At 41.6% G+C, this 15205-nt stretch overlaps 1 protein-coding gene across 4 annotated transcripts in view; it reads right to left on the bottom strand.

Annotated features, from left to right (window-relative positions):
* Nucleotides 1–15205, bottom strand: part of RFX3 (regulatory factor X3) — a 302075-nt gene that overhangs the window by 15160 nt on the left and 271710 nt on the right. For all 4 annotated transcript variants that reach the window (XM_064579886.1, XM_064579885.1, XM_054509150.2 and 1 more), the window contains one exon: nt 13144–13297. In XM_064579886.1, the coding sequence (XP_064435956.1) occupies nt 13144–13297 (154 nt within the window). The remainder of the gene's footprint in view (nt 1–13143; nt 13298–15205) is intronic.

Here is a 15205-nt window from a genome sequence, read left to right as displayed (position 1 = left end):
GAGAGAGCAAGCACATGAGAGGGGGGAGGGTCAGAGGGAGAAGCAGACTCCCCGCCGAGCAGGGAGCCCAATGCGGGACTCGATCCCGGGACTCCAGGATCATGACCTGAGCCGAAGGCAGTCGCTTAACCAACTGAGCCACCCAGGCGCCCCGGGAATAATATTCTATAGATAAATCGGGGATGTTCTGAATAGAAACAAAATGGAACACAGAGGAAGCATATCTGCTGTTTCAGGAAGAAAAACCTCGTTTCCCAGAAACCATTTCCTCCAGGTCCCAACAAGGGTCTTAATGATGCACACCCTCCTGGACAAAAGCAGACCAACAAATGTGGCGGGAGTGTGGGAGACCACAACCTCAGAAGACCAGTAATGGCTGGGAAGTGCAAGTGGGCAACTGGACAGTACGGCATACACAGCGACAGGCAGGACCCTTGAGAGAGCCCCGGTGTGACGCTGACATGTGACCAAGCAGCTGAAGAGTGGCTCCTTACAAGCCCGCCAGGTCTCCCACCCGCCTTTAAGCACTGGCTGCTGGAAAGGAACTGGGCGCTGCTCGGGAGATGCACACCCCAGGTGCCCCCAAGAGACCACTGCATGCTAGATCCAGCAGCAGCGAACTTTTCACAGGGAGGGAGGCAAGGCTTGTACTCCGATCCTTGGGAACTGGGACCATGCAGAGGAAGTCAGGGTGCAGACAGCAAACGGGCGGGAAAACGTGGGGGCCCACACCGCAGAGGCTGGGGACAGGAGTAGGGACAGAAGGAAAGCGTTCAGGGGCTGGGATGAAGACTGCACCCTTGGGGACACTTTCCCTGCTGGACGAGTTTACCCCATCCTAGGGAGAAAGCATTAGGGAGTCGTCATAACCATATCATCTTGGGCAGCCAGGTAAACGCCCCCTCTAGAACCTGTGTCCTACTAGAAGATCTGTCAGTGCCTCCTGATTCACAGGCGGACAGATACGATCACATATGCACACGTATTATGCACCCACGTTCTAGTTGCTCATTGAGAGATTAGCTGCCCAAGTCTAGAATCACCATGTTCACTGAGCTACCACACACAAAAATGCCTAACTGGTGGCATCAAAGTAGGACTGTGTATGGTCCAGAACAGAGGTGGGCAAATTTTTTTTCAGCCAAGGGTCAGACAGTAACGACCTTAGTCTTTGTGGTCCTGTTGCAATTACTCAAATCTGCATTTGTGCTGTACTTTTCACTTACAGACTTCGAATTTTATGTACAACTTTCTTCCAGTCTGAAAGGTTTTTACAGCATGCAGTTCAAGGTCTAAGCCTGTTGAAATCCTACGTGGATACAAGAAGTTTACCAGGATCACAGAGCTGAAAGTTGTGAATGACAGGTATATGGAAGTCAATCCAGGCAAAAATGGACATTGAAATTGAGGAAACCAAAAGCTAGTGGGCAGTGGGGCCAAAACAGCCCTAAACCTCAAGTCCAAATGGAGGCCTAACTCTAATGTTAAAGTTAGACGCTAAGAGATAGGGTATATACGGGTCTTTGGATAATTTCATGAGGATTAACTCATGCCACCCAGCAACCCCGAAGCCCTCAGAAAGCCCTCTTGTATCAGCACTACCTGATGGTTCTGCAGGATCTATGGTGTACAGACACTGGCAGGCAGAGCCAGATGCCAAGGTGGTGGCAGGTGCTTAGCTGAAGGCAGAGACCCCAGGCAGCATCTGAAAGCATGTAAACGTTACCATGGCATTCCTGCTGACCTGGGGGCTATGGTCATTAGCAGCTGACAGGCCAAACAGTTGGAAGTTTTAACTAGAAAAGACCACTCATTTGGGGGCCTCAACTACTCTTAGGAGTAGTCTTTACATAGATTCAGAATAAAGTGATGCTCTGATCTCACACTGCAGACCAGTCCTGCCAGCAATGGTCATTTTTGATATACGCATGTCAGGAAGAAATTATGTATGTGTGTATGTGTGTATATGTGTACATTTTTCCAGTTTCTGCCAATGAATCGTTTGCTCTAGGAAAGATCTTTAAGCTGTCAAAGGCACTAAGAACAGATAACTGTAAAATTTTTCTGAAGTGGTTTCTATCTCACAGTTGGAATAAGATGCCTCTTTGGGACCTACTTTTACACTTTAACGTGAATAAATTGCACATATATAGGAACTGTATATATATAATGCTTTCTCCCCATGTCACAAGACCTTTCCTACTAGTCACTCCTATGAGTTAAAATTCGATACAAGTCTAGCTATGATTGTCTAATTCTGTTTATACTTCTTCCCCAATATTGCCATTTTTTTCCCTAATTGACTTTTTTCTGCATTCTATTTTGTTGCCTGTGTTTTACAAAGCATTGAATTAGTTTGTCTCTGATTACCACTTGGGCTCCATCCCAAAGAATGCTGTTGGATTCTTTGTAATCCCATGAATCATTGGACTCAACATTCAAAAACTGTCTACAGGCTATTTTTCCCCCTAGTTTTTTTTAAAGCCTTCACATGCCTTTATGTTATCTGTCTTATGAATTTCAACTTCTAAGCTCATCATATCAAAAAAAAGGACGGTCTAATTGTACGCATTGTTACTTGGATTGTCAGTGCCAAATTAATATTTAAAAATCTAATCTGGAGGAGAAGGCAATCAAATATAATCTCTCTTGAGTAATACACATAGCTTCAGATCTATCAATCGATTGATCGATCGATCATCTATCTATCCTTGTGGAAAGGAAATGGAACTAACAAAAATCAGGTACCTATTATGTGCCAGTCTGCCCATCCCCTCTACCTACCTCCACTTACTTACCATGCCTAACTGCACACCCACCTAATTTTATCCTCACAACAGCCTTGTGAAGGAATGGTCCTCATGCTTATTTTGTCGATGAGAAAACTAAGACTAAAGCAAGGATATATATAACTTGCTCAGGTTGCACAGGTATTAAATGGAAAATATGCAGCAGGACAAACAACATAGGATCTGGGGCCAGTATGACCTGCATTTGAATCCCAACTCTACCGCTATCCACTATGGGATTCTAGACATGTTGCTCATCTAATCTTAGATTTCCTTTTTATGAAATAGACAAGGTCTACTGTCTTCAAAACTCAATTTTCAAATACTAGTGATAGAGCCTTAGAATTCCATGCAACTGTAAGGCCATAAGATGGTGACTTCAGATAAAATGCCTCCAGCTGAGTGGGGCTACCAGGTATGCTGACTGAGAATGGAAGTGTTCCTTAGGCCCGGACGTGAGGGTCTGACACTGTGAACTCAACCTAGGGCTGAAGTTGAAGTCAGTTATGTGCTGACCAAGGCACTTATGACTCATGCAAATACCATGAGAAGGGCTGTCCTAAACATGGATGGTGTGTGTGTGTGTGTGTGTGTGTGTGTTTGGCAGAATGGGGATGATCACATCGTGAGAAATAGCTGATGAGCTCAGCTGAATATCAGCCTGTAAATCCCAGCCTAAGCAGTTGCTTCTCTCTCTGGTCTTCCGAGAAGTCAACGAATGAACAGAGAGCTTTAGGGCTTTCCCTACAGAAGCAGCAAGATGGTTCACATGCAGATTTGGAGTCTCCTGACCCAACTCAAATCTTTCAACATTCGATACTTAACTGGAACTTTGTAAAGTCCTGATTTTTACAAATCTGATATAGCTGGGCAGTCTCCTGTGATTTCAGTTCTATGAACTGAAGTTAGTAGAACTTAATCACAAAAGGATTAGTTAGTGGCAACTATTCTGCATGTTTGGGATGGCGGAGAGAAAGGTCTTCAAATTTCAATCACAAGGGATTTCAGAGAATTAGTTAATTTTCTTGAAATGTCTTCCAAATGAGAACAAAATTAATCAAAGCATTTTGCATTTAGCTTTGGTACAGGGTTTCACAACTGAGGACAAACAGTTGCTGATTTTGAAGTGATTTCCAATTTTATAAAATTTGCAAGGAATGCTAATGTTCCATTTGGTAAAATCCTGTGTTCCTTGGCGATTTTTCTTTCTGTAAGTGTATTTTCCCATGTATTTCCAACTAGTTTTATCAGAGCCTGCTAAGATGGCTGAGATTTCTGCCAGTTTGCTGCAAACCAAAGCAAATTGTGCCCTACAGCTTCTGATGGTCCTGCTCCTTTGGAATGGCCACGTGTGCTGTTGGCCGCCCTCCACACAGACCGCCGATTTCCATCACACGTCTAAACGTTCAGGCTTTTTTGTCCCCTGTGCCCCTGGGAACACAGCAAAGCAGTTACCTTTATATTGTTTCAAAATCTCTAAGAAGTGCTCATGAGTGAGCAGGCAGGTAATGAAGCAAGAATCTAAGCTTTAGTTCCTTTTGAAGGAAAAAGTCATTTCAACAACAGGAACATTTAACAGTATCAGGCCACGCTGAGAAGGGCCTCTGTCCTGAGCCCCACACTATGGAGAGCCCTGCCCTGGTTTTCCTGTGGCTGTGGCCCTCCCTCCAGGATAAGGACATCACTGGGACAAGTGGATGTGTCTTCTTGGAGCTTCTGTGTCCCTCCCACCCTGAAGGCCATACTCTTGCTATCTCAACTGTCAGAACTCCCTGAGTCCTCTTCCAGGCCTGTGCAGATTTCTTCTCCAAGTCCACCCTTCAGAAGAAAGAAGGGAAAGCCAACGAGGAGCAGTGGTTTGCCAAGGGTGGACAAAACCTGAACACTGGGTTTAGGTGTTCAGGGCTATTCACAGCATAGGACGGGGAGTGATAAATAAGACAAGTGGTCTGGGGCCGGGGGCTGGGCAAGGGGCTGGCTATGTGTATGTCATTATTTTCTGGCATGGGTCTAGGAAGAGCCTGAGAATTTTACACTCAAACCCAGCCTTCTAAGTTGTGATCAAGACATATATATCAACCTAGGTGGATGGAATAGATTTTACTCATAGCTTGACTCATCACTTTTGAAATGTTTAGACATGGGGTACCATAGGCCCTGCAAATGTTAGGGTTCAGCCTGGCAGCATATCCTTTACGCAGATAAAACCACGGGTTAAAAAGAAAGAACCCTGGTGCACCTAACGTAAGACAGGCTTCATTCGAGGCCACATTCATTGTCTAAGTGGAAATCTTGGCATTGGTTTATTACGTGAGAGGCGCCCTTCTTGATTTTAATTATACCGTCTCGCTTTTCCAGAAATTATTAACTGGACCGACAGTGGGGGTGGGGGTATAGGAACATGTTCTTTTTAGACCAAGTAGTGCGAATCAGGTTTGAAGTGTTTGTTGTATCAAAACACCCGACCCACATACTCATAGAGAATCTCTCCCATTTATGAAAGTGTATTTATTTTATACAGCGATGGTGAAAAGCAGAAAACAGCTCCTGGGAATTGAGGAACTTGTGGTCTCCAACAAGAGCTACTTCTTTATGGAAGGACCAGTAACCACCACAGTCCCCCTGTTTGTGAGCAAAACTACAAGAAATAGAATGGCAAGGCTAGACCTGGGCAGGGCACGGGATGACAGTGTGGTGAAGAGGCCAGCAGAGGGAGCTGTCACGCTTAATCTCTGCCACAGAATCTTCTAGCTCTGCTCTGCGGTTGGGGATACCAGACTCCCTCCTAAGCAAAGAGCCCAGGGGTGGACTTTGCTGAAGAGAACAGTGTGCTGAGATTTCTTTCCCGATGTGTCCAGTGACCATTTTAGTTCTTGAAGTATGTTAAGAATTTTTCAACTATTTTATACTCTTTTCCCACTTCCAAACTCTTTGGGAAAACTAATCTCAAGTTGAAAGCACCTATGAATGCCCAACTTCATAGAGGTCTCTGAAATGTGGACAGACACATCCTGGGGAGAAGGAGCACTTCTGGGTCTATGAGTTTTATTTTCCTGATAAAAGAATCCAGCATGTCGATCATGAAATCCAATGAAAGGGCCTACAAATTGGTAGTCTTTCCATCTTTCTTTTGTACTTCCTTTCTGGAATGAGTATTTTTTGAGCACCTATAGGACGATTGTGTTTAGACCACAGTTATAAGCAAAAGTCCAGTCCCTGAAGAACAAAAGAGAAGAGGTTCTAGCACAGAGTTAGCAGGAAGGAAACCAAGGAGAGCTTGCTAATGAGCAGGGATCCCAGAGTTGGAAAGGGTTGTGGCCCTGGGCACTGAGTCCATAGGTGCTTTTCTCTAACACAAAAAGAGAAAGGAACAGAAAGACAAACCAGGGAAGAGGGAGAAAAATGGCAGAGTTTCTACAAAGCCAGTTCTTAGGAACTTGGAGGACAAAGGTATAGAAGAAGGGCCTCCCATGTCTCTCCTCCAGGAGGTCACTTTTAGAATTTATTTTCAAGTTGTCAGAATTGTGCTCATATAGAGGGCAGATCTACAGCTAAAAGCAAACTACAAATTCCAAAATAATGATTTTGACTTAGGTCTGGTGTGTGGGTGGGTACAGAGGAGCTAAAGGATGTAATTTGTTGTTGGTGTTGTTTCCCCGCACATTTAGCTTTCCAATTCCAATTCGCTTAGACTAATATTCCAGTTAGTTTGCATATTCTAGACGTCTAGGAACAAAAAGTGGGAAGGGAAAGGGTGGTAGGACAATCAAGAGGCATCATGTAACGCTGAGGAAAGAGACCCCGGAACAAAATAATGAAAGCTTACATGCTAGGCATCTGGTGTGTGTGTGTGTGTGTGTGTGTGTGATTGTGAGTGTGTGTGTGTTTGGGGGAGTTGAACAGTACAGATGGAAATAAATTCGTCCCTATTTGAATCTGTCTACAAACAATTTATACGGTGAAAAATTAAAACGTGGACTGAACCCATTTGGCGCCTTGGAACAACACAGTCCTACTTTCTACTGCTTCCTAATTCTGGCTTTGGGGAAATTTTCAACCTGTTTTTCTCATGGGTGAAATGGGGACACTAACACATCTTTTGAAAGGTTTTAGTGAATATTAAATAAGAATGCAAAACACCTAGCATCATGATTATCACAAGGCAATCCCTCAATGTTAATTAATTTGAAAAATATTAGGAAATATTAATAAGCTTTATTATAACAATAAACGGTATAATTTTCAAGAAGTATTCATTACATTTTCTAAGCCATTGCTGTTCCAAGATGGCTTTTTTCTGCAGATGATTTTAACTTGAGATACGATTCATTCGTTTTAAAATATCCTATAACAAATCTATTATTCTACGGGTCCATTCTCAGGTATTCCCTAGTTGCACTAGAGCAGTACTCGCTGAAATCTATTTTTCATTAGTTTGATTTTACCTTAAGAATCCAGGCTTATTTACCATGATTATACTTCTACCAAATGGAACTTTTTCACTCAACTTTTATCCTAAAAGCTTGCCTTTTGAATTATTATTGCTCTGGTCCAATTTTTAGGTTTTGAAGATCTTTTTTTTTTTTCCCCGTTTACTTTGAGGACATCAACTTTGATAAATTCAAGACATTTTTCTTTTGATGGTATATTCTTAAGGGTTCTTCCATTTTTTCCCCCCAAAAATGTGACTAAAATATCATATTTTTTATATTGACATTCATATTTGAACAACTGAAGTACCTTTCGGTTCCTATTTTTTATTTCAAAAAAATTGGTTATATAGATGGCTTAGATGTAATATTAAATAAGTACAATTAAATTATGGCAGAGAATTTAAATATATTTAATAAGTTAAACACAAAAATATTTATTGCAGAAAATAATTTTATGCAGCAATCAAAATTTATAGACTCAGTGAATATATTAATGGACTATGTATATTTTAAGGAAATAAACATCCAAAGAGATTCCAAATTGAATTCATAAAACTCAAATAATAGGATAGTTTCCTGCTCAATTTTTCTTGTCAGAGCTGCACAGAAAGCCCTGATTTTTAAAAATTTTTACTGAACAGGTGTGCAAACAGATGCAACTTGTTTATTTTATTCCTACTCTTAAAATTTCCCCACTCCCAGAGAGTCTCTGGGTGTATTTATAATATTAAAGTTCAAAAAAATTGCATAATTTTAGCAGCAAATAAATTCTGTTTCCTTTTTATCATCCAGCAAAAAATATAATCACGAAACTCTGGAATTGCATGTGCTTTAAATAACTTACTAGTCAGCATTACTGTGGCAGCAGACTGACATTTAGAAGAAAACGTGTCGGGGGCGCCTGGGTGGCTCAGTTGGTTGAGCAACTGCCTTCGGCTCGGGTCATGGTCCCAGAGTCCCGGGATCGAGTCCCGCATCGGGCTCCCTGCTCGGCGGGGAGTCTGCTTCTCCCTCTGACCCTATCCCCTCTCATGCTGTTTCTCACTCTCTCTCTCAAATAAATAAATAAATAAAATCTTAAAAAAAAAAAAAGAAAACGTGTCGGGGTGGGATGCTGTTTCTGTTTCCTTTGGGGGCGCTGTTACATGGTGGTCTTCATGCCAACAACTGATACTGTAGTCTAACAGGGAATGCAAAAATAGTAGTTTTGTACACTTGCATACTGTGTTTATATGTAAAACAGGGACTGGTCTCTCCTGCCTGCTCAAATAATATAAATTTTACAATGGTAAAATTAAAACTTGTTTTTTGATTTCTCATTAATGAAGATACATTAACTGTCCCTAAGTCACTTTAAAAGGAAAACCTTTCCCCTTGCTTTCTCCATCTGGTTGGGTGTCTGCCACCTCTCCCAAATAAAGCGCCCATAAGGCAAAACCAAGGTCTGGCCAAGTCTGTGTCTGACTTCCCAACAATTCTGCTCCCAGCCCCCCATCCTGCAGTAGGTGATAAGCATGGTGGATTAACAGTAAGAACTTTAGGGCCAGCCTGCTTGGGTTTGGAGCCTGATTTCATAACTTTAGTAGTTGTGGGACCTCAGCAAGCTACTTGATGGCTCTGTGTCTCATGTCATCATCTGTAAGATATATATTATTTTACACAGGGATAATAGTATTCATTCATAGGGTTGTTATGAATTATTAAGTCAATATACATAAAGCACTTAGAACAGTGCCCGGCACTTGAGTAGTATGTGAGTGTAGGCTTCCCTTGAAGTTTTTGGCTTTCTTTCCTCATCCATTTCTATCTCCTGTCTACTGAATCTGATGGTGCGTATTTGGTCTCTCTGGTGCTTGACCCTCAGATTTTCTATGGAAACTTCCCCTTAGCCATGCTCCCTTCCATTGTAGGCAGGACCTGTGTGCATGTCTCCGTGCCCCCCTTACCCCCAAATTCTCACAATTCATATAATTAACTCCTTTTGCCCTTTCAATCTCATTTCAAACATCCCTGCTGGGGGGAACCTCCCCTGACCCGCCCAGGCTAGCTTAAGGCATCGTGCTTTGAGTATTCCTATTTCTCAGATTTTGTAGCTACATAGCTTTGTGAATATTGAGTACACATGAATCCCCTACTAAAATGCAAGCTTCCTGAATGCAGGTCAAGATCCATTCGGTTCATCACTATAACCTAATTACTACAGCATTTGGTCTACAGTAGGTGTGTAAGAAATAGCAGTCATAAGACAAATAAATTAATTTCAGAGATAAGTCTGAGACTCAACATCAGTGAACATGATTTGCCCAAGATTATACCACTATAAATGACAGAATTATCAGGAGAATTGAACTCTCCTGACTCGATGTCCTCTATTGTTTCCAGGGCATTAAATCTTTACTTATACATATCATACAAAGAACCACGTGATTAGTATAGTGCAGGTTCTAGAATGAAAAGTAAAAGTACAGATCAGAGAGATTGTGAGTATATCTAACGTAGTTTGGAGGAATTGGGGCCCCCTGAGAAGCTGATGTTTAAGACGTGAAGTAGGAGTTAGAATGAGCAAGGGGAGCTGGGCAGAAAGTTCCTGCTAGAAACATTTACACAGTGGTCCAATGATGAGCAAAGTTTGGTGAATAAGAACAGAGAAAAGACCACTGTGATTGCAGCAAATGGAATAGGAAGACGGAGGCTGAGGTTAATCTGAGGGGCAGGGCCAGATTGAGCATTACCTCATGTACCAAGGAAAGAATTTTGTCCCTTCACTAACAGGAGAGAACACCACGGATGGGTTTTTAAGTAGAGATAACATAACCAACTCTGCACTTTCATAAGATGATACTGACTGCACTCTGGGAGGTTTGGGAAAGAGCAGACTTAGTAATTGGGGGGACATCGGGGTCAAGACAGAAAGACATGTAAAAGATGATGCTCAGGTGTCCAGCACAACCAACAAGGAGAATTGTGGTACCGTTTACTGAGAAAGAGCCATTAGCAGACAGATCAAGAGTTTGATTTCATACTTAATGAATATAACAAGCTCTCAATAAAGAGTGAGAACTATTATTGTGTTTGTTTGCTACTGTTACTGATGATTGAAAACCAGTTGCTCCAACTGAGGGTAATGGTGACTTTTACAGATTTCAATGGATTTGGGCCTGAGCTGTCGCTCCCACCATGTACACGGGCACTTCTGGACTTGGTGTTTGGAAGGGGGGGATCACCTAAGGGGTGAAGGCAACTGAGCCTCAACATGCAAAAGCCTTTTTTACCTCCAATCTGATTTCTAGGGTAGGTGTAGGGTAACACGGGAGCGACACATGAGAAAACAGCCTTTTGTTTTCTTGAATTTCCTCTTCCTCTTCCCAAGAATCAAGAAATTTTAGACACAATAATATGACCACCACCTCCAGGTCTACAATGGCCAACAGATATATGAGGCCATCAACATTGTTGATGGGGAGAACAAACCTATAAAATTAGCCTTGATTGGCATGGGCTAAATAATGGATGAGTAGAGACAGCTCAAAGGATTGCCCTATAAATTGGGTAAGGAGAGAGTAAGCAAAGAAATCAAGAGGCATGCTTAGATCTTTAATCTTACAGAAGGTATTTTATACCTATTTTCTGATCTAGATTTTATTCCTATCATATCTTTACCCCTGTGGGAATGTGTCCTACTCATATACATTGTCTACATAAAGTAAAAAAAAAAAAATACTGGGCGCCTGGGTGGCTCAGTCGTTGAGCGTCTGCCTTCGGCTCAGGTCATGATCCCAGGGTCCTGGGATCGAGCCCCGCATCGGGCTCCCTGCTCTGCGGGAGGCCTGCTTCTCCCTCTCCCACTCCCCCTGCTTGTGTTCCCTCTCTCACTGTGTCTCTCTCTGTCAAATAAATAAAATCTTTAAAAAAAAATACAAAACAAAGAATGCCCATGGGCATGGTTAATCGGCAGTATTGACTATATGAGACCATCTTAACCTTGGCGAGCCAGCACTGTCCACACCAGCATATGAGGGCCTTGCTGAGGCCTCACGCTATGTGACCGGATCCTGCCCTCTGCCTTTGTTCCCTCAAGATGCAAGGGAAGCCATGACCACACATCAGGATTAGCCACATGGTGTTCATTAGAATCCCTGTTACCATTATGCTGACCATCTTGTTAAAGAAGTCCCAGAATATATGAGGTGTGCTTGGCAAATGGGTTAAATATACCGAAAGGCATGTCTGTTTCAGAAGTTGGGAGTCCTGACTTGAGAAATTTTGCAGTACTTAATCTACATGCCAACTGGGCATTTTGCAGCCAGGCATTTGTAAGACAAGCACTGCAAGAGGCACTAAAGGAAGGTCAAATCTAAGAAAAGTCCAGATTGTTTCAGTCCTGCCTATCGTCTAAAAGCTACAGCAATCCTTGCTTCATCTTGCACATGTAATATATGTATATATAACTGGCATGATTTATGCGCAATCACTATTAAGGAACGTCACACACACACAAACAGATCAGCACACAGCGAGGGACTTTAAAGAGGAGGGAAAGAGGAATCTTTTGCCCAACCTACTGAAGAAGTTTGACATGGATTTTCTTTATATTAGAATACTCATAAAGCTCCTTGAGGTATTTTAATATTTTTAATTTATACCTTTATTATCATATTTATTAAACTAGGAAAAGCATCTAATATTTACTTTGACTTTTTACATTTAAATAAGCACATACCCACAGCTTCAAAATGAACCTGTCTTCTTTACTGCTTTGGGTAATTTATAATATTGCCTGATTGGCATAATCTAGCAAGATCATGAAGGACCCCCAATTCAGGACAACAGAATGAGCTGGAGAGGATTCACTTGAGCATCTGCATCTAGCCCTCATCACATTAACCACTCCTTGTGTAAATGTACTTCAGAGTGTTAGCTTTCTGACATGCGTTGAAAACAAGACAGTTTTATTTTCTATCTAAAAACTGTGACGAGAATGTTTTCTTCTTCATATCTTCAGCAATGAGAAGCCTGATTTGAAAATCAGAGTCTGAGTATTTGAAACAGGTCCCTACCAGCCACCAGAGCTACGTAAACATTTCATCTGTGTCCTTAGCTTTCTACATCAACCTCAGATATTCATCTGTAAAACAGGATAGAGTTGTACCTGTCTCAGAAAGCGTCCAGTGCTTTGTGACATAGAAAGGGCTTCGAGCTGTGCCTGGCACATAGTAAGTGCCCCCGAAACGTTAGCTATCAGCACCATCATCATCGTTATTATCCTTCTGAAATAGAGTCATTTCTTTTGGTCCTGGGCACTCGGACAAAGAGTCCATAAAAATACATATTTAACTCTCTCCTCTGTAGTCCTAGCCCTTCGCCTTATCAGCGACATCTGTCTTTCTTACTTTCTGTTCAATAAGGCAGGGTTTTTCCAGTCCAAGGATGCTCAACCTTTTCTTTCAAGTAGACACCTTTATAATATATTGGAACATGCCATGAATTTTCACATGATATAATTTATAATTTTAGAATCTTTTAATTAAGAGAATACATACAGGGGCGCCTGGGTGGCTCAGTTGGTTGAGCGACTGCTTCGGCTCAGGTCATGATCCTGGAGTCCGGGGATCGAGTCCCGCATCGGGCTCCCTGCTCGGCGGGGAGCCTGCTTCTGCCTCTGACCCTCCCCCCTCTCATGTGCTCTCTCTCTCTCATTCTCTCTGTCTCAAATAAATAAATAAAATCTTAAAAAAAAAAAAAAAGAGAATACATACAAGCAGAGGGATTTAAGGACCCCCTGCAGTAACTCCACAGCCCCTCGGGGTCTTCACGGGTTAGGAACCACTGCTTTACTCAATAAACAATATATTTAAATTAAAATGAAATTCAGGTTCTTTTTTCAAAGCCCCGTGAGTCACAACTCTTTTGGCCTCTCTTACCTCGCCCATGACTGCTATGGGTGTCTCTCCCGTTGCCTGAGCAACACGATGTTCTACCAAGTAGAACATATACTCATCGTAGAGCAGACGGATCAGGTGGAAGGAGCCAAAGCTGGCGGCGCTGCGTAAGGTTAAGTCCCGAATAACCATTGAGCTGTTTCAAGAGAGAAGACATATGCAGCCAATATTAGTGACCAGGACGAGAGTTCAACCTACCTTTCCTCCTAAAGGAAGTTAGGTCAGAGGGTCTAAAAGGCTGGCGTACCGCACAACTTGCCAAGGAATAATTTCATTACTGAAAGCAGTCGGCTCAACTCATTTAAACAGGGTGGTAAAGAGGTACCCCTTGGTGAGTTTTTGTTGGATTCTGATCAGATCCAGACAGGTCTTCACTGGGAAAAACCATTTTATTGTCACAGGTGAGTCTTCCGATTCTATTACTCTCACCGATGGGACCAGAACTAAATAAAAAAGATTTTTGAAAGACTGGCAATTCATCACCACCATAAGAAAAACTCAAAGTGAAAATCTTATTGATGGGTAAGCAATGTGTCACCACCTCCCAGTGATAATAACTTTGGATGTACACTTTGGAAAAAATAGGTATTTGTGCCATACAAAGATTACAAAACATACTCAGTAATGTTCCCAGATGTGGAAATAGAGAATGTAGGTGAGTATATACAGGGATCCCTGCAAATCCTATTAGAAGGCAACTTTATTAAGTGATTCCAGTTTCTTACTGATGTCCATTTAAATTAAGGTGATTTTCCATTAGAAATAAGTACAATAAACTAAACTAAGAAATGCATATCTTTGAAAAAATGTGAATTTATAAAATATGATACCAAAATATGAATGATATTATTAATACTAACAATATACTCTATTATATTTAAAATGGAAAGCAGTCCTAAATAAAATTCTTTTCTCACTGAAGATGTGCCGGTCTTGGAGCTTGTCCATGTACTTCAAACCTCCTTAATATTTCTAACTTGTAGAGTCAGAGTGGATGTGTGTGTGTGTGTATGTGTGTGTTTCTTATAATTCTCATTTCGTGGTCTTTTCTAGAGATTTCTGGCCTAGGAGAACTAGAACAGCCATTATAGTCTCAGATAGGTGGAAGAGACAGAATCTCATAAATGGATAGGCTGACATTCCTAAAGCCTGTTTCGCAATGAAGAATTATAAAATGTCAGGCAGATGGAAAAAGACTGTACTTCTGTTGTCTGTTTCATTGTCAACTTTATTTATGTAGAGGCTATTAATATATCAAATTCTATACATTTGGTTTGGCAAGCAGCAGATGATCATGGTACATCTGAAACTCTAAACCCTACATTCTGATTCTGGCTCTTTGTTAATTCACTGTTGAGTTCAAACAAATCATTTCCCTGAGATTGTTTTTCTTCTTGGGTGAAAATAAAAGCTACATTTTTTGGTCTTACCTAACTTACATGATTATTTCAAGGATGTGAAATAAACTTATGAATGAACAGACCACTACTTAAATATAAGTGGTTATAATTATAATATACAGAACAGGAGAAGATGAGCTTCTCCTTCTCAGTTGGTTATAGCAGCAAGAACAGGAGGTTATTATATGATGATGGCAGGGGACCTCTCATTTGTGGATTTATTTATTAAAAAGAAAAAGAAAAAGCAGGAGTTTAGAGTGAGACAGACTCATGTAACCACAATGTGATCTTAGTTGTAAGCATGCCATTCAACATTTTAAGGTTCAAGGTTAGTATGGGGGTCAAATGAGATAACGTATGTGAGCTCTTAAGAAAACTACACATTACTTGCAAATATCTTCTCCCATTCTGTCGGTTGTCTTTTGGTTTTGTTGACTGTTTCTTTTGCTGTGCAAAAGCTTTTTTTTTTTTTTTTTAAGATTTTATTTATTTATTTGAGAGAATGAGCACAAGAGGGGGGAGCAGGAGAGGGAGAAGCAGACTCCCCACTGAGCAGGGAGCCCGATGCAGGACTCGATCCCGGGACTCCAGGATCATGACCTGAGCCGAAGGCAGTCGCTTAACCAACTGAGCCACCCAGGCGT

This window comes from Mirounga angustirostris, unplaced genomic scaffold (assembly GCF_029215605.1).
Source record: "Mirounga angustirostris isolate CCGP_5_RB_7025 unplaced genomic scaffold, mMirAng1.0.hap1 SCAF_15, whole genome shotgun sequence".
Lineage (NCBI taxonomy): Eukaryota > Metazoa > Chordata > Mammalia > Carnivora > Phocidae > Mirounga > Mirounga angustirostris.
This window is presented reverse-complemented; position numbering and strand designations above follow the sequence as displayed.